The sequence below is a fragment of the Calypte anna genome, chromosome 14 (assembly GCF_003957555.1).
Source record: "Calypte anna isolate BGI_N300 chromosome 14, bCalAnn1_v1.p, whole genome shotgun sequence".
NCBI lineage: Eukaryota > Metazoa > Chordata > Aves > Apodiformes > Trochilidae > Calypte > Calypte anna.
In genome coordinates this window covers 6,935,752-6,957,544 of record NC_044260.1, presented here as the reverse complement: position 1 = coordinate 6,957,544, position 21,793 = coordinate 6,935,752, and the positions used below count along the sequence as shown (strand labels likewise).

The 21,793-nt window shown below is 40.2% G+C and overlaps 2 protein-coding genes across 2 annotated transcripts in view; one reads left to right on the top strand and one right to left on the bottom strand.

Moving 5' to 3' along the window:
• Positions 1 to 282: 282 nt before the first annotated feature.
• TMEM130 (transmembrane protein 130) lies at positions 283 to 8,015 on the bottom strand. Its single transcript, XM_030459919.1, has 8 exons — positions 7,906 to 8,015; positions 5,608 to 5,898; positions 4,619 to 4,784; positions 3,813 to 3,982; positions 3,169 to 3,253; positions 1,951 to 2,153; positions 1,184 to 1,296; positions 283 to 459 (listed from the first exon to the last, which is right to left on the bottom strand). The coding sequence occupies exons 1-8, from the start codon at positions 7,967 to 7,969 to the stop codon at positions 283 to 285; spliced, it is 1,269 nt and encodes a 422-aa protein (XP_030315779.1). The 5' UTR covers positions 7,970 to 8,015.
• A 1,326-nt stretch (positions 8,016 to 9,341) lies between these two features.
• Positions 9,342 to 21,793, top strand: part of TRRAP (transformation/transcription domain associated protein) — an 85,661-nt gene continuing 73,209 nt past the window's right edge. The window contains 15 exon segments of the mRNA XM_030459744.1: positions 9,342 to 9,460; positions 10,063 to 10,210; positions 10,524 to 10,573; positions 12,348 to 12,458; positions 12,881 to 12,985; positions 13,284 to 13,367; positions 14,100 to 14,156; positions 14,830 to 14,955; positions 15,279 to 15,356; positions 15,585 to 15,673; positions 16,456 to 16,552; positions 16,916 to 17,054; positions 18,421 to 18,499; positions 19,529 to 19,763; positions 21,366 to 21,693. Coding sequence (XP_030315604.1) covers positions 10,111 to 10,210; positions 10,524 to 10,573; positions 12,348 to 12,458; positions 12,881 to 12,985; positions 13,284 to 13,367; positions 14,100 to 14,156; positions 14,830 to 14,955; positions 15,279 to 15,356; positions 15,585 to 15,673; positions 16,456 to 16,552; positions 16,916 to 17,054; positions 18,421 to 18,499; positions 19,529 to 19,763; positions 21,366 to 21,693 — 1,678 coding nt within the window. The 5' untranslated portion in view covers positions 9,342 to 9,460; positions 10,063 to 10,110.

Genomic DNA, 21,793 nt, shown 5'->3' with positions numbered 1-21,793 from the left:
AGTGATTTAGCAAACCTGCACATAAAACAATTTTTCAGAAGAATAAAATGTTGCATTTACAGCTGTAAATGTATACACCCATATAATTTAAAAAATACAAACCTACTTCTACTGTGTTTCAGGACTTGCTTTTTTGTGGTTCAGAGAATCAAACACTAAAGTGCTGGCCTTAAAGTGGTAACCTCATTGCATTGGCAAAACCAAACCATTCATGCAGCACTGGGCTTGTAACTCATCATAAGTGAATAAGTTGACAGTGTAACCAAAGTGCAATTGTGTTCTTCACATTGTGTACGTTTTGACTGGCTTGTAAAAAGAATGTAGAAGTTCATGGCTCTCCCTGGCAGCTTCTTGAGATGACCAAAGACAACATGATCTGCAACATATTTGGCTGCAGCGTGACTCTGAATGATAAGACAGGTTTTTGTCAGACAGTGGAGAAAAGTCAAAGTCAGCTACCTGGAAAAGAAACATCAAAAAGATAAATTTTAATTTGGGTCCTATTGGCTCAAATGAGCCTAGCAAGAATACTTTGGGTCAGTTGGTCTTGAACCAGTTTCATTCAGTCAGCTACCAACTTCAAATAGATTTCTGATTTATACCTGGCTCACAGGAAGTCTCTCTAGAGGTATATGTTTCATATTGTGATATGATGTAAATTGTATTAGATATTTTCCAGAAGGGTATAAAAGTTCCTTTTACTTAGGAGCTCATGCTTGTTACAGATAAGATAAAGTAGCAGTGAAAGCTACACCACACATGGGAGTTGGGGAGATAAAGGTCAGGTGATACCAGGGTCGGGTGACAATCTAATGCCACGTCAGGTAACATACCAATCCTTTTTTATTGTCCTGTATCCTCTCTCACCACCCCTTGCTTTGTTCATGGAGCCACTCTGGGGATCCTCTGGAAGGGATACTTTAATGTACGCCCCTGCCTGGGAATATTAACAAATTGCCAGTGATATCCCTGGCAACTTGAATTGTAGTCACAGTTCTCCAAACCTGGACAGAAGTGTGTCTGTTGCTTCAAGTGTTTGCCCACATTGTTCCTGTTTTTTCTATGGAACAGATCAGACATACCAGAGAAATGCTCCCTCCCCCTCTGCCTGGGGATTAAAGAAGGGACATGGATGACAGGCATCTAATTACTGCCCTAGCTCAGAGTTAAAGTAACTGAATACCTCCACGAGATCTTTCTGTTGTGTGTTACTCCGAAAGGTCGTGTACAGAACCAGTCCTAACATCGCTGAAACCAGAGTGATGCAGAGCAGGACAAAGAGAGCTGGGTGGATCCCTAGGAAAGAGCACAAGGCAGGGTTCCTGGAATGATACAATACACTGAGAAGAGAACCGAGTGAGGAACAATTGTTTTAGGAGAACTTCTCATATTTTTAGAACAAAGGGCATTTATGTAACATGGAATAAATCTTTCAGCCCAGATAATTTCAGGTCTTTCTGAAATCCCAGAAGTGGAAATGAGGGTTTGTGAGTTTGTTAAGGTCTTTCCTTTTTTACCTCGGTTTTCCTTTAACAGACTAAAAACTGCCACCCCCTGGCAGGCCTAGAAGAATCTATCCTTGAAAAAAACCATAACTAAACTAAGCAAAAATAAAAACAGAGACTGCTCAGTTAAAGGGGTATTACAATGCATGTTTACCTACTAGTCCTCTCTCACTAAAGGAGCCAGACTATTTACACTGAAAAATATGTAATTTAAGTAACTCAGTCTTCCCAGGAAACTCATGGGCTTCAAGACACTCCTGAGACTCAGGGTTCAGCAGAACACAAGAAGTTCAGAGCAGTTGCAGTTATAGGCTGTCCTTTGTATTCCTGCTTCCTGGGCTTCCTGGGACCTATACCAGAACTTCATCTGTAGGCTGGAAATGGTCCCTGACATCCATGAGAGTGTCGATCACCTGGCAGGAGGGAACCTTCCTGCGCTTCTTACCTGTTGGCCACACTTTGATTTCATGGTAGGTCTGCAGCATGCTCACCCCGCTCTCCACCCGCACACTGAGGCAGTACTGCCCCGCGGCACTGAAGGTCTGGCTGAGGTTGTAGCAGGAGCCATTAATCACCACCAGATGGCATTTGTCACTTTCAAGTGGAATGCACTCGGACTTGATCAGCCAGCATAACGCCAGCGGTGGGCTGAAGTAACAGGAGAAAAAATGAAAAAAGGAAAAGAAAAGGGAAAGAGAAAGAAAGGGAAGGGAAGGAAAAAGGAAAAGAATAGAGAAGAGAAGAGAAGAGAAGAGAAGAGAAGAGAAGAGAAGAGAAGAGAAGAGAAGAGAAGAGAAGAGAAGAGAAGAGAAGAGAAGAGAAGAGAAGAGAAGAGAAGAGAAGAGAAGAGAAGAGAAGAGAGAGAAGAAAATAAAAAAGAATAAAGAAAAGAAAAAATAAAAAGAATAGAGAAAAGAGAAGAAAATAAAAAAGAATAGAGAAAAGAAAAGAGAAAAGGAAAAGAATAGAGAAGAGAAAAGAGAAGAAAATAAAAAAGAAAAGAGAAGAAAAGAAAAGAATGGAATTTTCATGGTGGAAGAGCTTTCCTGAGTGTTTCAATGGCATTTAAAATGCTTCTGCCATACCAAAAAATGTGTTCATGTGTTCTAAGTAAAGCAGCTTGGGAAATCTTGTGCTAGAATCAACGTGCTCATGGCTGTCCTGCATTCCTCTAATCCTTACTGTTTGGAGTCTGCCTGTTGTCTTAATGTGGCCATGTTAACTTTGCCAAAATTATCTCTCAGACCCCCTATTCCCATGTCAAGGATGGTTGCTATTGAACAGGACATCCTGTCTTCAGTTTACAGCTGAATTTAGTGGTGGGGAAATTGGTGGAGAGAAATTCAAAAGAAGGTTTTAAAATTTAATTATTTCAGCTATCTTTCTGACTAGTTCTCTTCTTATTTTTTTAACAAAGATGTAAAAGTAATATTTGCTTTACAAAGGAAGATTCTACTTTTCTGATAAGATGCTCTTTCAGGCTCTTAGAGTTCATGGTATTTTGAATAAGGAAACAGCAATACTCAACAGTATTTTGTTTAAATGTAATTTCTTTTTGTAATAAGAAAGAGTTCTGTGGGGTTCAGCTGACTTTTGAGGAAACAGTGGGGAAAAACACTTTAATAAACAATGCTTTGCAGGGGAAGAAGTGTTTGCTACTTACGTGCCATTAATATGAAGAGATAAACTCAAGTTTTCCATTACATGAGTCTCTCTGGAGCCCACTACATTAATACCTCTAACAGCATCTGAGAGGAGGGACAAAAACAGGCCACACTTCACATATAAAGTTGAAACTAACTGGTTTTCCAGTGAAGGTTTGTTTACATAGACTTGAAGATTTTAGTTCCATCAGTCACACAAATAATAGTACTTGCCTACACCCAAAAGGGAATCCTACTAATAGAGTTAAGTTTTCAGAATGTTTTGTGATTTTTTTTTTAGTATATAATAGATTTATTCTTTCTTTTTTAGGGGTACAAACTAAACAAAAAAATTCTTCCTAACTTATGGGAAAGATTTTACAGTAAGTTTTAAGTGTTTATGTGAGAGTTTTACAAAAGACAGTTAAACTTTTGGTAAATGAAAAAGAAACAGAAAAGTTGATATATTTTCCTCCCATTTTTTTCTGCTCTAGAGCAGCACAAAGTCCATTTTGCAGTGGGAACTCTTAATTTAATAACATTGACCTCTTTTCTTGCATGTGAAACAAGGCTGAAGTTGTATCAGCATATTATCACATTAAAGCTAGATTGTCTCTTTATATAGCAGGTTCTGTTTTGAGTGGGCAAAATGTTGTATAGTTACCTAAAAGTTCCAGAGCAGTGGTAAAATCACCAGTTTTCTGCACTGTTTCTCTTTCATGTGCAATGCTTCCAACTTGTTCCCATTCAGCTACAACTTTCAGGTGCACTGTGCGGTTCCCCATGGGAGAGCAGTTGTAGTAGACGTAGGGTTCCTTGGTGATCTGAGAAACTCTGTGTGTAACATGAAGAGGCTTAGAATCAGAATTGTCTTTTACCAACAACTTTGATATTTTTTATTTTGAAAGGAGCAAGCTTGAATGTATTTTCTTTACAGAAAACACTACAGCCTGTGATTCTAATCCTATTTTATGTGCAAATCAATGAGGATTAATGTCTGTGGCATTGCCAATAAAACTACAATCAGGACAATACCCAGAATACGTTTATGCAGTTTTTATCAGGGAAACAAAAGATAGTGATAAAAGCATTCACAAAATGGAATAGGAATAGTCAGTAAATATGAAAACTACCTTTATAATAGATGGACTATAAGCTAACTGAATCAAAGATTACCTTTCCAGTTCATTCAGTTCAGTTTGGCTCATTGCACACACACAGTAATACACCTAAGCATACATTTGAACAAGAAATTTAGGTCTTTAGAACATCACCTTTTTATGAGTGTTCGTGGCTAATTTTCTAGAGTTTTCATAATTCACTTGGTTGACATGCTCAGAATGTACCAGCTGACAAGGTGTATGCTTCATCCTACAATTTAATGAGGATTTTTCTCTAAATGGTTATCAGAGAGTCAGAATCAGAGCCACCTTGAGTACTCACTAGAGTAAAGGAAGTAACCATACTTACCCATCTCCAAAATTCCAGTTGTAGACAAATGATGCTGACTTGAAGTAATGACTTGGGTCATGAAGACAGAAAGAAATCCGGGTCATGGTGCCCATGGAGGAGCTAGAACCACGTGTGATAAATCTGTCTTCTATCTGGGCAATGGTAAGATTTCCTGTGATAAATTCTGCAGAATAATACAGTGGGGAAAGAATGACAACATGTATCACTTTCACAGCACGTTCTGTGTGAGTATAAAAAAACATGATTTAAAATATACTGTATAGGCCTTTCTGTGTCCTACTCTATGTGGCTAAGTGTATTTTATACCTGTGTTGTTATATATATTAGTGAAACAGAGAGATTAAATTACTTATTAAGGGTTATACAATGGGTCATGTTAAATCTTCTAAGAGAACTAGGAGAAATAATCCTACATTGGTTGAGGTCAGTATTGATTTTTACTATTGATTTAAAAAGAAATGGGATTAACGTCAAGTATCTAAATCAAGGAATTCAGAATGAAACCAGTATATACACCCTTCACATCTGAGTATTTGTTTGTTTATTTTATGGGATTCTTAAGTTGCTGGGTGTGTTTTGGTTTTGTGGAGTTTGGTTTTGGGTTTTTTTTGGTGGTGTTTTTTTGATTGATTGATTGTTTGATTGTTTGGTTTTTAGTTTAAGCTGCTTCCTCAGAAATGAAAATTTGACTGCTATGGATAACGTGCTATACATTGCAGCTACTGAGGTATCTGGCTTCTAGCTCAGTTTCTTTAAGTGACAGAGGCAGGGAAACAAGGGCAGACTCACACTTGCTTCTAGATAAAGACAGACCACACTCTGGCTGAAATGCCTGTCTAAAACCATCTTCAATCAAAAGCCTCCACAAAGCAGACTCTGTTTGAATATTCAGAAGTCTGCCTTCATTTTCTGATGCTAGCAAAGGCAGCAAGCATTCTGATCTGCATGGAATTCCTGAAGGCACAGGAGCTGTAAAGCTGTATTACCTGTAAGCTGAAGCTTGGTCTCATTTCTAGCAAGGGGCCGACATAACCAACAGTTCCTGTGAGTCACCCAGACAGAGATGGGAAAAGTCCCAGGAAATTCACCAGTCACATTAATCATGGAGTTAAACTGCTGCTCAGATTTCTCTATCAGAATCAAAGGAGCATAAATCCAACTAAACTGATAGAAGTTTGAGGTGACACTCTTATTCTTCACACCTAGACTGGCATAAATAGTGGCTTGAGCTCCTGTTGTGATGGGGCCATTGTTGGTTATCTCCAGGCTGTATTCCTCTGTGAAAATCAGAAGAAAAAAAAACACAACCAAATAACCAAAGCTTAATGTATAGTATTTTAAAATTTTATTTATTTACACATTAAATTGCCAGTTGTAGGTATGGGACCCACAATGACAGCTAAGACTTCAACATTTATTTTTTTTAAAAATAATGTTTAAAAACCTGAAGCAGAAGCAAATGCATGTATATGAGTTCAAACAAATAGCATTAAACAAAATGTTAGATTACATCCTAGAAATGCTAATAGTAGAACAGACGTTCAGACTAGAACATCACAAAACCTTTGAGGAGGTTTTGTAGGCTGAGCTGGATGCTGGTCTTAGTTTCAGCATCAGTAACAATCCAACATGTCACTAAACGGTCAGCTACTTAGAGAAAATCAAGCTCAGCTCTAATCTCCATCTTAAAAATGAACTTTCAAACTTTTAGAAGTAGATCCTTCTGTCAGCTCTGTTGACCCACGAGACTCTTCCACTTCCTTCTAACTGAACAGAAAAACTTCAATACCAGTTTTTCTCTATGGTCTATCATTGACTTCCTTTTCCAGGAAAGGACCAAAAATCCCAATGCAGAGAAAACCTGTACTATACCCTTGTGGCAGATTAGTCACCATGCAAAGGGAGGGACCTGGACAAGCTCAAGAAGTGGATCCATGTGGACCTCATGCAACAAGGCCAGGTACAAAGTCCTGCACTTGGTTTAGGGCAACCTCTATTATCAATAGAGGCTGAGGGATGAAGGAACTGAAAGCAGCTCTGTGGAGAAGGACTTGGGAGTACTGGAGGATGAAAAGCTGGATATGAGCTGGAAATGTGTGCTCACAGCCCAGAAAGCCATCTGGGGTGCACCAAAAGAAGTGTGTCCCGCAGGCTGAGGGAGGTGATTTTTTACAATGAGGGTGGTGAAACTCTGGAACAAGTTGCCCAGAGGTTATGGGCCAGTGGTGGGCAGAGAAGCAGAGCTCTGGGGGGTTCTCATGCTGGTAACTTCCCTTTTCTCTTTCAGCAGCCACCAGACCACTTACACGGACCTTCAGAAATCACATTTCTCATTCATCCATGACCTGTAATGTGGAGGGAGCACTGGGGTCAGCTAACCCCTGTACTGCCTTCCCTACCCCTGCACTGCCTTCCCTACACCCATCAGCTTGGGATGGGGTGAAAGGAGAACACAAAGCATGTGCTTGGTGCTCATGTTTTATTCCATTGATCAGAGGTGATGAGCAAATCTGGATGTGAAAGGAGTGTGAGAAAGAACTGTAACATCACTGTCAGAGGAAGGATTCCATTGTTCCCATTTCACAAAAAAGGGACTGGTCTTGAGTTCAAGTTTTTTATTTAATAGTGAAATGCTTATGTTGTGATGAAATCTGGCACAGACAGGTTTCTGATCTCTAGAAGATTCACGCTGCCCTCTGCTTTGTTTCAGCAGAACTTGGTGGAAAAAATAACTAGCTACCTCACACTTATCTAGCACTTCTCCTTGGAGGTTATCACGGTGCTTTACAAACCAGGGCCATCCTGAAGCCCAAGCTGCAGCAGTTGAAGATAAAGTGGCTAACTCAAGGTCACCCAGTGAGTCACCGGCAGAGCAAGGAATTTCATCCAGTTCAGGGATTTCTTCTACATTTCCGACCTCTCTTTGCAGAATTCAGCTCAGCGAGGCTACCAAAGCAAGGGACAGAGCCTGCCCAGGTGCCTTGTGAAGCAAGGAAGAAACAGAAGTACAGATTTTGGATTTGAAAGAGTAAAGATGCCCCGGTTCGCTGCAAGCACCAAGGTCGCAGCGCCTGGGAATGAAGTCCGGGCTGGCGAGAGAGCGCCCGGAGCTGTCTCCATCCCTGGCCACGGCTAGCAAGCCCGGGTAGGGAACCACCACCGCCCCACAAGTGAAGCAGCTCCCGCCAGAGCGCTTCCCCCCTCTCCCCGTCGCCGTCGCCGCCGCCGCCTTCACCCCACCTCCCGCTCCCCTGAGGCGATGGCAGCGCAGACCGGCGCCTTACCTGCCGCCGGGGCGGAGCGGCTCTGCAGCAGCAGCAGCAGCACCAGGCAGACCAGCCGCAGCATGCTTGGGGCGGCGAGAGCCGGGGACAGTCACAGCCGGGCCGGGTCCGGGTCTCGTCGCTCTGGGTCCGGGCGCTGCCCCCAAGGCTGCCGGCGGTACTGCGGCATCTCGGTCCGCGCCCCCGGGACGCTCCCCCGCGGCAGCGCCCAACCTCTGCCGGGGGAAGGTCCCGCGGGTTAATGTTGACAAGCGGCTGCTGCAAAAACACCGGGGTATATTTAAAAAACAAATCCCACACCCACCCCCCCCCAAAAAAAAAAAAAAAAAAAAAAATGCTGCTCATCTGCAGAGAGGGTGGGAGCAGCTCTGAGAGAGGGAGCGTTTGGGGAAAGTGTTTGTGATTTTGTTTGGTGGGTGCCAGGGCAAAGATGCAGCGTTTGTCGGGCTGTGCCGGTGTGAGGGCGCGGTGGGGCTGCGGTTCCCCGCTCGCCCAGCCCGGCGGCTGCTCCCAAGGGGTCTGTAACCGCGAGTGGGCACCGAGAGCTTCTGGAGAAAGCCAGGAAAGCGGCTCCCACAAACGCAATGCGGAGTTTGGGTTATTTGAAGTATTTACTGTATTGACTTCCTCTTGGATGCACGGTTTTTTGTTTGCTTTACGGACCAGCCCCCCTCTTGCCGCCTTTGCTCCTGGTTCCCCGGCGCGGCCGAACCGATTCTGCCGCCGCTTCCCCCAGGGGCATCTCCGGGTCGCGGCTGCGCTGGCGGAGCACGGTCCCGGCGGGAGGGCTCCGGGTCTGCCGGGCGGACTGTAGCGGCCGCATGTGCACGGGGTAACTCCTCGCCCGCTGTTACCGGCTTCGCGCCCGGTAGCCGCTGCGTTAACGGAGAAGCCGGGGCTGAGGGAGGGACGGGTCCGGATGTCCTCGCCTCCGGCAGCGCGGCCCCGCGGCAGCTGGCAAACCCCGTTCCCGCTGGGGCGAAATCCACAGGGACGCGGTGAGGAGCCGGGAGGTGCCGTGGGCCTCAGCGCCCTCCCCCGCCCGGGGAGATGCGCGGGAGGCGGGCAGCGGGAGGAGGCGGCCGGAACTGGGCTCGGGCGCTTCCGTTGCGCCCATGCGCTGCCGCCGGCCTCCGGGAGCAACAAAGGAGGGAGTTGGGGGGGCTGAGGCCGGCCGAGCCCGGGGACCTGCGGGGTGAGGAGTGCTGGGGGCTGTGACCGAAGCCTCTCGGTGCGACCGGGGCCTGGGCGCCAGAGCGGGGTTGAAGCGAAGCGGCGGGAGGCGAGGCCTGGCGCGGCGCAGTCTGTGGGGCGGAACCGGTGTGCGGCGGGGAGCAGGAAGGGGCCGGAGCCCGAGCCCCGCCAGCACGGCGCTCGGAGGCCTCGGGCCGCGGATGGGAACCGGCGAAGAGCGGGGGGGCGGCGGGAAGATTTGCTGCGGCCGTTCACGGGTACCGTGTTCACAGGGCGCGCACCTCGGCGGGGATGGGGTCGGCGTGATGCTGCCCTGGCAGCGGGGAGAGACCCGGCGGCGGCCATCCCTGCGGCGGGGAAGGTAAAGGGGGGGCTGCGGGCAGCACCTTGGCCCTGAGGGAGCCGGTCGGGGTGTTTGCGGGTCTGGTGGGCGCCCTGAAGGACGGCTCGGCTGAAGTGTGGTGTGCGGGAGAGCTGACAGGAAAACCGAGGTGAGGAGAGAGGTCGCCGGCCTCTCAAGCTGAATTTGATGTCAGGTTTTTTTACAAGCGAGAAAGGCAGCAGGACTGCTTCTGGCAGCCAGTCCCGCCGGGGTGTGTCCAAAGGTCTGTAAGTTTGGGATGCTGCCGGGTCAGATAACAGGTGTGGGGCCACAGGAGCATCCCTGAGCCTGCTGATGCCTCTGGGAGGAACGGAACCAGCCGGAACGCGTGGATGTGAACGGGGTGGTGTGATGAGCCCAGAAACCACTTGTAGATACAAGTGTGATACCACAGCATGGACCTGCTGGGAGTTATATTTGTAACCCTGAGTAAATGTGACAGATCTGTTTTCTGGAAAATGTGTGCCTGCATTAATGTGTCAAGAGAATGAATGTGGCTGATGTAACAACTGCTGTTAACCATCCATAGAAACTAACTTTGAAAAAGTGTTTTTGTATTTTTTTTGTTGTTGTTGTTGTAGTTGTGTTGGTCTTGATTTTATGTACTGAAAGCTGATCCTTCCTCCAAGATGGCATTCGTTACAGCACAAGGGCCCACTGTGGTGGATCAAACCACTCTGATGAAAAAATACCTGCAGTTTGTGGCTGCTCTTACGGATGTCAATACACGTAAGATACTTTGTTTCCGTCGGAAGTTACACTTCTTCAGCAGAGTTTCACAAACATGTTGATTTTACTTGAAATTTCCTTTGAGTTTTGACTTTGAAGAAGCAAAGTGATGAGTAACACTTACTTGAGCCAGAGTGAGTGAGTGGTGTGTGTGCATTGTGTGATGGTTGGTTGTGAGGAGTGTGTCCCTTAAAACTGGGCAGTGATAGCTAAACTGATAAGATCTGATTGCTTCTTAGGTCAGTGAGCCTGGTTTCTTCCTTCATCATGCAGTTTTATATTAAATTTGTTTTGTTTGAATTTCCATTTTCAGCTGATGAAACCAAACTGAAAATGATGCAAGAAGTCAGTGAGAATTTTGAGGTAAATTAAAAAGCCCCCAAACAACAAACCCCCCAACCTTCTGAAATGGCATTCTTGTGCTTAATGTATGTTGGTTTGATTTCTGTTGTTACGTGGTTAAAATATTATATTGATATCTCATAACTTACTGCTGATATTGTTATACAAAGTTGTTTTTAGGTTTGAATTTAGGAAATAGCTGGGTTATTCAAGAATTACAGTATTAGGAGTTAGAAAGCCTTTTTGCTCCCTAATCTTTATTAAAACATTTAAATAAATGTGAAGGAATAGATTGTATAGAACTCCAATTTTATTGAATGATGTGAAATCTCTGTATTTAAAGCTTTCTTAAGTTCACATTTGTATTGTGCTCTCATGAAGCAGAGGCCCCTCTGATTCTTCTGAGTACTTTCAGAGGACAGGAGTGAGGGATGAGTTCTAGGATACAGAATCTTACATGAGGCATGAAGGTGGCTCCAGTACTTTTGCATAGTAATGACCCATCAAGTTAAAATAAGCAGCAAAAAAAAAGCAAAACACAAGTTAAGCCAATTCTGTGTTAGGCATTATTATGATTTAGTTGAATATCTAGTTGTGTCTGTTCTGAGATGATGAAGAACTTACTGTTTTGTAGAATAAGTTCAAGATCTTAGAATCACTACGATGGTTTTTTTTTTTGTTTTTTTTTTTTTTGTCATGTGATTTAAAAGAAAGTGCTACTACTAAAAAATATTTGTTTTCTGTCTGCTTTATTTGAAATGATCTCGCTTTATATGTGATACAGAAACATAAACACTCATTCTAGCTCTGTTTAATGTCCTTGGAGTTTTTAAAGTAAGCTTTATGCAGAGTTACATCTAGGAGATGCTGGATTTTGAAAGCTGTGACAGTTTTCCTTGTTTCTGAGTTATCAGTGGAATTTCCCATCCAGGGTTTTTGGTGTGTGTTTTTTTAATATGGGTTTTTTTTGTGTGTGGTTGTTTGTTTGTTTGTCTAGTTCAGGATATCACAACCTAGTGGAATAATAATTTTAGAGCTGGTGTAACTGTATTATTAAAAGTTAAAAGGCTTTATCCTTGCTTAGTGAATAGAAGTGAGTAAGGAGGTGTCTGTGATTTCTGCATTTATCTGAACACGGGGTGAGCAGAACTTCATATTACCATAATTGACTATATAAAAATATTCTGGTTGATTTTTCTATCTGTTTAAGTTGACCTGGTGGTATTGCCCGAGCCAGCAACGGGCACCCCACAGCTGTTCTCTCCCACTTCCTCTCTGTAGGATGGGGAAGAGAATTGGAAATGTCAAAGTGAGACAACTCATGGGTTGAGATAAAACAGTTTAATAGGTAAAGCAAAAGTGGTGCATCCAAGCAAACCAAACCAAGGAATTAATTCTCTACTTCATTGTAGGCAGCTGTTCACCCATCTCTAGGAAAGCAGGGCAGAACAGCTACTTGGGAAGACAAACACCATCACTCTGAAAGTCTGCATCTTCCCCTGGCTTTGTATTGCTGAGCATGACATTATATAGTACAGAATATCCCTGTGTTCAGTTGGGATCAGCTGTTCCAGCTGTATCCCCTCTTAGCAAGTCTGTTAGGATTGGAGGAAAGAAAGAAATTTGCATTCACCTTTGTTTGTTTCACTAATAGTGCTCTGTAATGTGTCACCAGATGAGTAACCACTGAATCTATGAAAAAGTCACTGAAAATGTTTGAGTGGCTTTGAGTGTAACTTAGTATCACCTGTGTAATGTCAATTATATCTGTGTTGGGTTTTTTTTCCTTAATTAGAATGTGACATCATCCCCTCAGTACTCTACTTTCCTGGAACATATCATCCCTAGATTTCTCACATTTCTGCAGGATGGAGAAGTTCAGTTTCTGCAGGAGAAGCCAGCACAGGTAAACTGTATGGAGCATGTCTTACCTTTCTGTAATGTGTGCAGCAGAGTACTTGTTTCATGAAGTACTTGATTAACTTAATGAACTGATTTATGTGTAAACTTTGTTGTCATTGGAGTGCAATTCCAGAAGTCCAGTTTCCAAAGAAGTTGCAAACTTTGCAAATCTCTGCTTTTATGTAGAACGAGGAAGAAGTAGGTGCAACATAATTGGTTGTCTTACTGAAATACAACAGATTGTTACAAATTACTCACTTCACTATGGAATGAAAGACAAAAGTTGAATCAATGTCATTAAATAGTTCCTGAAAAAAAGTCTGTAAATTTCTTAAATTTTCTTTATTGCCATAGTAGGAAGGATATGTTTGTATATAAACATCTTAACAAAAGTAAGATGCCATTTGTTTTTTTGTTTCTTGACAGCAACTCCGAAAGTTGGTGCTTGAAATAATTCACAGAATACCAACAAATGAACATCTTCGTCTTCATACCAAGAATATCCTGTCTGTGATGTTTAGATTTCTTGAGGTATTTTTTTTTTTCCTTAAAACTGTTTCTAATTTTCAAAAAGCTTTTCCTCTTCAATCTCCAAATTGCTGGGAGCAGGATTTTAAATAACTGTGCTTCAGGAACAGGAGTGGCTGGGAATTCTCTTTGTGCTTCACTAGTGTGGAATCTTCCTACAGCTTTTCTTGCTCACTCGAGTTCATATTAATGGGGCACTTGTAGGTTGCTGAGATGAGTATGATTTTATGGGGTTTTGAAGTACTTACGGAGCAGTGGAAGAATTCAGCAGTAGGCTAAGCAAAAATTCTCTCTTTTTCAGACGGAGAATGAAGAAAATGTGCTGATTTGCTTAAGAATAATTATTGAATTACACAAACAGTTCCGACCTGCAATCACACAAGAAGTAGGTCATAAATCTTGTTACATAGTATAGAATGTAGTGCCATGTTCTTCAGAATTGCTACTGTGTTTAAGCAGATTGGTTTGTGTTTTCTTTTTTCCTGCTGTGCTTTTAGCAGGAACCTGAAAGGAACCTTTAGTGACCTGGTGTGATAACTGTTTTGTTTGTGATTTTTTTTTTTTTTTTTTTTTTTTTTTTTTTTTTTTGTCTTAAAGTGATTCTAAAAAGAGGATTGCAGAGTGCTAGCACTCCTGGGAAAACAACCTTCTAGAGCTTAGTAGTTCTTGCTGTGTCTATGGGCAATATAATTAGACTAAAGAATAAAATTCCCACAGAAGGGTTTGTGAAGGGAAAATCCTGGAAAAAGAATAATAGGATTGTTTCTCCTCTCCTGTGTCTCTTGAAGTATTTGAAACTTTGCATTTTTATCCTGTTGCTTTATTTCCTTGATTTTCTCCTGGAAAGATTTAGTTGGTATGTAATATTTAGTTCCAATAATCCTGTACTGAAACCATGTTGAGATAATAAGTACTCAGATTCTTTATAAGTGCAATTTGAATTTTGGCATAACAGAAGGAAATAGGAGAGTGCTTTCAGGTTTTTTTTAAGCATCACAGAAATATAGTTGTGACTGAAGATTTTATGTAATTGTGCTGTTAATACAGAGATTCTAAAACTGTGGGGTTTTTAATTTTTTCCCCCCTCTTTATTGTAAATTGATTTCTTCCTTCCTAGATCCATCATTTTTTGGACTTTGTGAAGCAGATTTACAAGGAACTTCCAAAAGTAGTGGTAAGCTTTTTATTTCTTAACTTACTCTTGTTGTGTAGTCAGGGAACTAGTTTTTGGTTTTTCATTTTATCTCTAAAGGATATCAACATAATTACTTTTCTGTTTAGTTATTCAAAGTAAATGTAGTTTTAATAAAAATACTTAACAAAAATGCATCTAAAAATGGAATAATTTGGATTTGTTTTTTGAAAACTTTCTGTTTCTAGCACACTGTTAGGGGTATGAGAAAACTGAGGTGAAATTATCTGATAAAGCACTAGTCAGTTGACTGCAGTGGTGTCCATGGAGCCAAGTGTGTTTTTTTGAGGGAAGAGTGAGATACTTTCCAGCAGATTAAGCTCTTCAGTGTGCTTGATCTCAGTGGAGGCCATTGCCTGCTCTTCTCCACTGACAGAGAGTATCTGTTGGGCTGTTTTTCTTCACTAAAAGAACCACCTTGGCTGGGGTTGCTTTTCTGATTTTTGCTGTAGTGGGAGTGAAAGTAGGCAGCATGTGTGTCCAGTTCTAGTGGATGCTGCAGTGTAAGTGTTGTGTATAGAAAAGTATAAACTGTCTGCAGTAAGCAGTAGAGAAGATTGTATTGAGGAGTTCTATGAGGTAAATGGCCTTTTGACTCTTTACTTTTGAGTGTTTATTACCATTATTGTACCTCTCTTCTCGTCTTTGCTTGTAGAATCGGTATTTTGAGAATCCTCAGGTGATTCCAGAGAACACCATTCCTACTCCTGAAATGGTTGGCATGATTACAACAATTGTGGTGAAAGTAAACCCTGAAAGAGAAGACAGTGAAACAAGAACAGTGAGTATTCCAGCTGCTTTTTAGCTGTGAGGCTGTGTTGTTATACCCCAGATTTTAAGGGCGGGTGAAGGTGAGAAGCTTTCCAGTTGCTTGTTTTCCTTATCAAGATCCATTTGTAGAAGCTGATTGAAACTTATCAGATATTTTCTATGTGGCTGTAGTTACAGGATTTTTATTTAATGTAATACCCAGTGGTTTTGTGCTTTTAAAATGCTATTGTTGCTTAATATAGTTCTATTAAAATGATTCTTTAAGAATGTGTTTCAAATGCTTTTTTGAGTTAATAATTTAACTGTTTATAAAATATGTATTCTTTCTTCCAGCATTCTATAATTCCCAGGGGGTCTTTATCTCTGAAGGTCTTGGCTGAGCTACCTATTATTGTTGTTCTTATGTATCAGGTTAGTATAGTCCACTGTTTTGCATGTAAATACTTTTTACTACTGAATGGCTTGTGTAACTTCATCTGAGTAATGTATTAGGAAAAATGAATGTAATGGATTTTTTGGGACTAAAATAGGATCTAAAAATAAGCTGCTTGAATTTCCATTTTTTTCTGGTTAGTTATGAAATAAGTTAACTGCTAGTGTAACCTGTAAATATCTCTAGTAATACTTTATTTTTTTTAGCTCTACAAACTGAACATTCATAATGTAGTAGCTGAATTTGTGCCCTTGATTATGAACACAATTATAATACAGGTCTCTACCCAAGCAAGGTAAGAGAATTTTAACAATATTTTGATGATATTTTGGATAAACTATTTAAACCTGCCATTCAGTATTGCCCAAGATATTTTTTACCTTATATTCTGTGATTTTTGCTTCTAGTCTTACTAGATTCAAAATCTCAAAAGTAGCAGTTATTATTTGACTTAAAATTGTCAAGCCTTTGTAGGTGAAATAATTGGCAAATATTTCCACTATTCATATTACCACAGATAGGATGTGATGAACACTGCTGTAGCACCAGTGATACATTTTTGCTCTGCCAAGGTATAGCTGAGGTGAAGCTTTGTGATGTTGCAGATGTTTATGCTCCTTTTCCTGCTTCTGATAGAGATGCTTCTAAGGGGCAGCAAGTAGTGCTGAGCAGGGCAGCAGGAGCAAGATCTCTGTCTTTCCCTTTCTTCCCAGATGATCTGAATAAGTGGCTGAAGCTTGAGAGACAGACAAGTTGTAGGAGGAAGAAAAATACCTGCCCCCAGTTAGGGGAAGGGAGCCAAATATTTAATTGCTAATGTAATAGATTGGCTTTCTATAGAAAACTGGCAATTGAATGGCTGCCTCAGGGCTGTGCATTCCTGCTTAGAGCAAAAGATGCTGGGAATTTGAATGGCAGAGAGCTTGTTGAAAATGGACTCTCCCATGACAACTTTATTTCCTTACAAAGTGAGAACCTCACTGTAAGGTGACATAATTTGAAACTGCCATGGATTTTCTGAATGAAGGTATCAAAGAGAAGGAACATATTTGTAACCACTTTTCAATTTAATTTCAGGCAACATAAACTTTATAACAAGGAACTCTACGCTGATTTTATTGCTGCTCAAATTAAAACATTGTCTTTTTTGGCTTACATCATAAGAATTTACCAGGTAGGTTGCATTTTTGTTAACTTGTTACTCTCAGTGCAACAGACCCTGAGTTTATGGCAGGTAGTGGAGGAGCAAGACTGCGGTGCATCAGGGTTTGGAGAGAAGAACATTTGTGCACCAAATCTGTAGATAAGGCTGTCCTCTGTTATCCTCTCAGAAGTGTTCTCATGTGAATGCAAAGTAAAACTGTGCCTTTCTCCCTGCCCCAGACATTTATGGAATAGCTGTTGTAGTTTAGCTTTACAGGCAGACTTCTGAAAGAGAAATAAATGACTTCTAGCTGAATGTTGTTTTATAAATGTAAAGCAAAGCCTTCAAACAGAATCTCATAGTAATTATGTTCATGTTATTTTTTTGTTTCAGGAATTAGTGGCTAAATATTCTCAGCAAATGGTAAAAGGAATGTTGCAATTGCTCTCCAATTGTCCAGCTGAAACAGCACACCTGAGGAAGGAGCTGCTGATTGCTGCAAAGCACATCCTGACAACAGACTTGAGGAGCCGTATGTAGTACTTTTGAAACTGGAAAGATTGCAGCTATTCATGTGTATTTAAGAGGCATATTGCTTATTATTTGGTTGGGATTATTACATACCACTGATTATTTTGGGAGAGGGTGTGATTTTTGTGTTGCCTGCTCTTTTTTTCCTTAAAAATAATCAGGGGGGTTAATAGGCAGCGTCTGTCATTTGGTTAATTGCAGGCCCAGTGTTAAACCATGACACAGTGTAAGATGACATAGTGAACTTTTCTGGCATTTCCCAGTGTTTGCAAGTGATTAGCATTTGATGATAAACTTTTATGTTGATTTGCAATCTTATCTACAGTTTTATGAATACTTAAAAATATTAATCTCTTAACCTGAGTGGAAGTAGTTCCATCAAAACCTGATACCATGTGTTGACACAGCTCCTAATATTTGCCTCAAGCAGAGGAAAGCCATTTTTTGTCTGCCTGAATTCGCTAGGTTTGGTGGGTATGTTCTGCTTTGGTGGAATTGGAGATAACTGTAATTTGAAAAAAATAGAAACTAATCTTGTCATCTTTATTGTGAGGTCCTCTTTTCCTTCTGCTAATAGCAATTATGGGGCAGGGTGATGTCTTACAGGTATTGTTAGCTTGCAAAAACATATTTAATTGAAAAAATGCTGGGTTTTTATATTAAGTATTGTTTGGAAATCTGTGGAGAATGAAGGTTTCTGTCTGTTTCTCTTTATTTGACGTTAAGCAAAATGTTAATAAGATTTAGCTTGTTGCACAATTTGGAGGTGGGAGCAGGTAATCCTTCCTGCCTTTTCCCTCATCTGTCTATGAGATGCAGTGACCTAATCAATTCCATACACTTGGTGATTTCTATATTTAAAAAGAAAATACTTCTTTGGTCATGCTTTGTCACTCTATTTTGCTACTGAAATCTGCCACACAGATAGACACACCCCAGGTTGTGTCTCTTCCTCTTTAGGTTCTGAGCTTGTATCATAAGAAGCCAAACAAAACAGGGTTGTATTGTACATGGTTGCCCAAACTTTGTCTTTTCCAGGAACTCACTTGTTACATTTATAAAGTTCTGCAAAGCTGAAAGTAATATAAGCAATTTTTTTATTTCTGGATGTAACTGTTCTTGTCATTATCACTTTGACTCTGTCCTGTAGTGTTACTCAAGGGCCATGTGTCAGTGGAGTTGTAATTGCAAGAGGTTAAATGAAAGTTTAATTGTAAATGATACTGTCTTTTATAAGCTTCAGGAATCAGGTTAATAATAAATTCACTTTCTGATTTTTGCTTAAATACTTAAATACCTAAGTTAAGCAGTTTAATGTTTAACTATCTTATTTTGAATTTTTTTTTGTTGTTTGTTTGTAATTATAGAATTTATTCCATGTATGGATAAGCTATTTGATGAATCTATACTAATTGGTTCAGGATACACTGCCCGAGAGACATTGAGGTATGACAAAAACTTTGGAATCTGAGTGCCTGCCATGGTTAATAAACCTTTGAAGGTTTATTAATATTTACAACAGTGCCTGTGTGCCTTTATAAGGTCCTAAATTCTTGCATAAAAGAACTTATTTCATTAGATTCCAATGTTGGGAGGATTTCTGCTGCTGTGAAAAGTGACTGTTTAGCACAGTGATGACACAGCATGGGAACATGAGTGTAGGGTAAAATGGAATTAAGGGCTGAATGAAAACTATTTCATTTTTTTGAACTGCAGAGCACAACCAAATTGGTGGTTTGTTTGTGTTTCACAAAACTGTGTAAATCCTGTGTCTAGTGCAAAATCTAAGTGAGATTTCAACGGTTCTGTCAATAAGTACCTTAGAATTTATTAATTTGCACTTGAAAAACATAAATGAGGAGAATACTCTGTTTTCAATAGTCTACTGTTTGCATGTGCATTTGCTGACCAAATTAAAATATGTGAACTAGGAGAATTATTTCTTGTTAAATAGCAAGTGTACCTTATTGACAACATCTATCAGATTTAGAGGTGTTTGCTCTACCGGATGCTTAAAGTTTGTATTTGAAAAGAAATTATTTTAAAAATCTACTTTTGAAAAAAAACCTACTTTTTTTGAAAGAAAAACTACTTTTGAAATTGTTAATCATCAGTGATTAATTTTGAAAGCTTGCCAACACAGCTTAACATGTGACCTAAAGCATGCTCATTTGCTCTTAACTATATGTGTATCAAACTGTGTGCTGGGGGTATTTAGCACTGGAGGAAGAAGGATCAGGGAGGTGATATCAGTGTTGTGGGAGAGATTAATCCAACTTTGTTTAGATTGTGCAGGTTATAATTCTCTTGTGTTACTGGAGAAACCTTGTGAACTCAGGTTTTGCATAGCAAAATAGAAAATTTGGATTTAGAATATTGGGAATGGCTCCAGGCAATAATTACTGGTTAAGTCCAATTAACAATGGTTTTAAATGTCTTCAGTGTGTTTTCTTCATCTCTTGTTTTCACTGCTAGACCTCTTGCATACAGCACACTGGCAGACCTGGTACACCATGTCCGGCAGCATTTACCACTCAATGATCTCTCCCTTGCTGTCCAGTTATTTGCCAAGAACATTGATGATGAATCCTTGCCAAGCAGTATCCAGACAATGTCTTGCAAGCTCCTGCTAAATTTGGTAGACTGTATCCGATCTAAAAGTGAACAGGAAAATGGAAATGGTAGAGATATTCTTATGAGAATGCTGGAGGTATTGGTTTTTTTAAAACATTTGATAATAAGTTGACTATCCTATTTTTTTAGTATGTTGCCAATCACATTTTGCTTTCTTCTTTCTTCAGAAATGAGAATATGTAGAAACACTATCCATACCATATTTTGTTTAATACTTTTAGAGAAGAGCTTTTTCAAAATGCCATGCAACTGGGATACTATCTCAAGTATAGCAGAGATACTTTTCCAGCTCAGCTGAATCATTCAGTGACTTGTTTCAAAGCTGAAAACTGAACTTCTTTGATGCTGTGTGTAGCTTAACTTACTGTTGATTTTTTAAATCTTATTATTCTTATAAAATTTAGTTACAATCTTTTTTTCCTCCCACTTTAGAGTATATAAGAATGTGATGTGTTTGGGTTTTTTTGTTTTTTTTTTTTTTGTTTGTTTTCATGCTTTCAAGCTATGTGGTTGGTTGTGTTTTTTTTAAACCTGAAAGATGATTATCTTAAAGGTGTTGGCATAGCCCAGTACTATTTGTAAAATGTGAAAATATCTGCAAAGACCTCCTAATACTTTTCAAGGATCTTTTTTATGTGGAGGAATTTTTGAAGCTTTTGTTTTGTTTGTTTAAAAATCAGGGATGCACTCAAAAAGCTGCATCCTTGGTATAGTACAAGTGAGATGCTACCTGCTTCCTGTAACCAAGTTATCAATGGAAGAAGGTTGCCTAATGTAAAGTAAATACTTCTAGAGTAAATATTTGTTGAATGGTCTCGTTTTGGGATGTCTTGAAGTCTAACTCAAACTGGTGTTAACACTTCGAGATGACTGAGGAAGCTGAGGAAGCTTGTTTTGCAAAGGGAACTGGGACCTCTGAACTCTCAGTTTAATGGATCCCCTCCACCTTTGGCTCTTCTCTGTCACAGACAGACTGAAAGCACCAGGGAAGAGATTTAGGCATTTTAGTCATCTCCAGATTATTTGATATTACCCTAAACTCCTTTTTCTCTTAAAGTAGCAGTAATTTGGCCATGGGCTTTTATCCTGAAGACGAAATACACGTGATGGGACAAATAAAAAATCTTGATGTTATGCATTGTAATGGATCCTTTATTCCAGATTTCTCAAATTGAAGTAGCTTTCTAGTAGGAAAACAGTCAACAGGGTTGACTATTGCTTTCTAAATTTAATGTGCTGCATAAAACTGAAACTTAAACCTGTAATGTGTACATCTGGCACACATTACATATACATAAATATCCTAAAAATTCAAGCTTTCTATACTTAATAGTAAAGATTTATAGGCTGAAATATTAAGTCGTATTTAAAAAAAAATAATTCAGATAGCTTTAATTTTAAATTAAATAGAATTAGATCAGATTTAGTTGATGGTTTTACTAGTTTTCAGTAAATATTTTAACTTTTGGAACTTGTTATAAGCAAGCAGACTATGTTGTTGATTCACTTAATGTTTTCTGTAATGACTTCAGAAATACTTAGTTGTAAATTTGAATTATCTCTGTATGCTGACTTGAAATATTTAGTAGTATTACATTTAAAATGATTTTTGAAGAAGAAACTTATTTTTTCTTCCCCCTCCCTACTCTTTCATTTGCCTATCCTGTTTGTGCCATAGGTTTTTGTTCTGAAATTTCACACAATAGCAAGATACCAGCTTTCTGTAATTTTTAAAAAATGCAAGCCACAGTCTGAACTTGGGGCTGCTGAAGCCACGTTACCAGGAGTACCCCCAGCAGCAAACACAGCGCCTGTTCCTGTTCCATCTCCTGCCCCAGCCACTCCAGTGGCCCCTGCACCAGTACCTGTGTTTGAAAAACAAGGGGAGAAAGAGAAGGAAGATAAACAAACATTTCAGGTCACAGATTGCCGAAGCTTAGTGAAAACTTTGGTCTGTGGTGTCAAGACAATCACATGGGGCATAACATCCTGCAAAGCTCCTGGTGGTAAAATTGCATATTATTTAATTATATTTATCTTTTGTCATTCTACAAATAAAACTCTCTAGCATGAAAGTAAATAGTATTTTTAAAGGTTAACTACTGT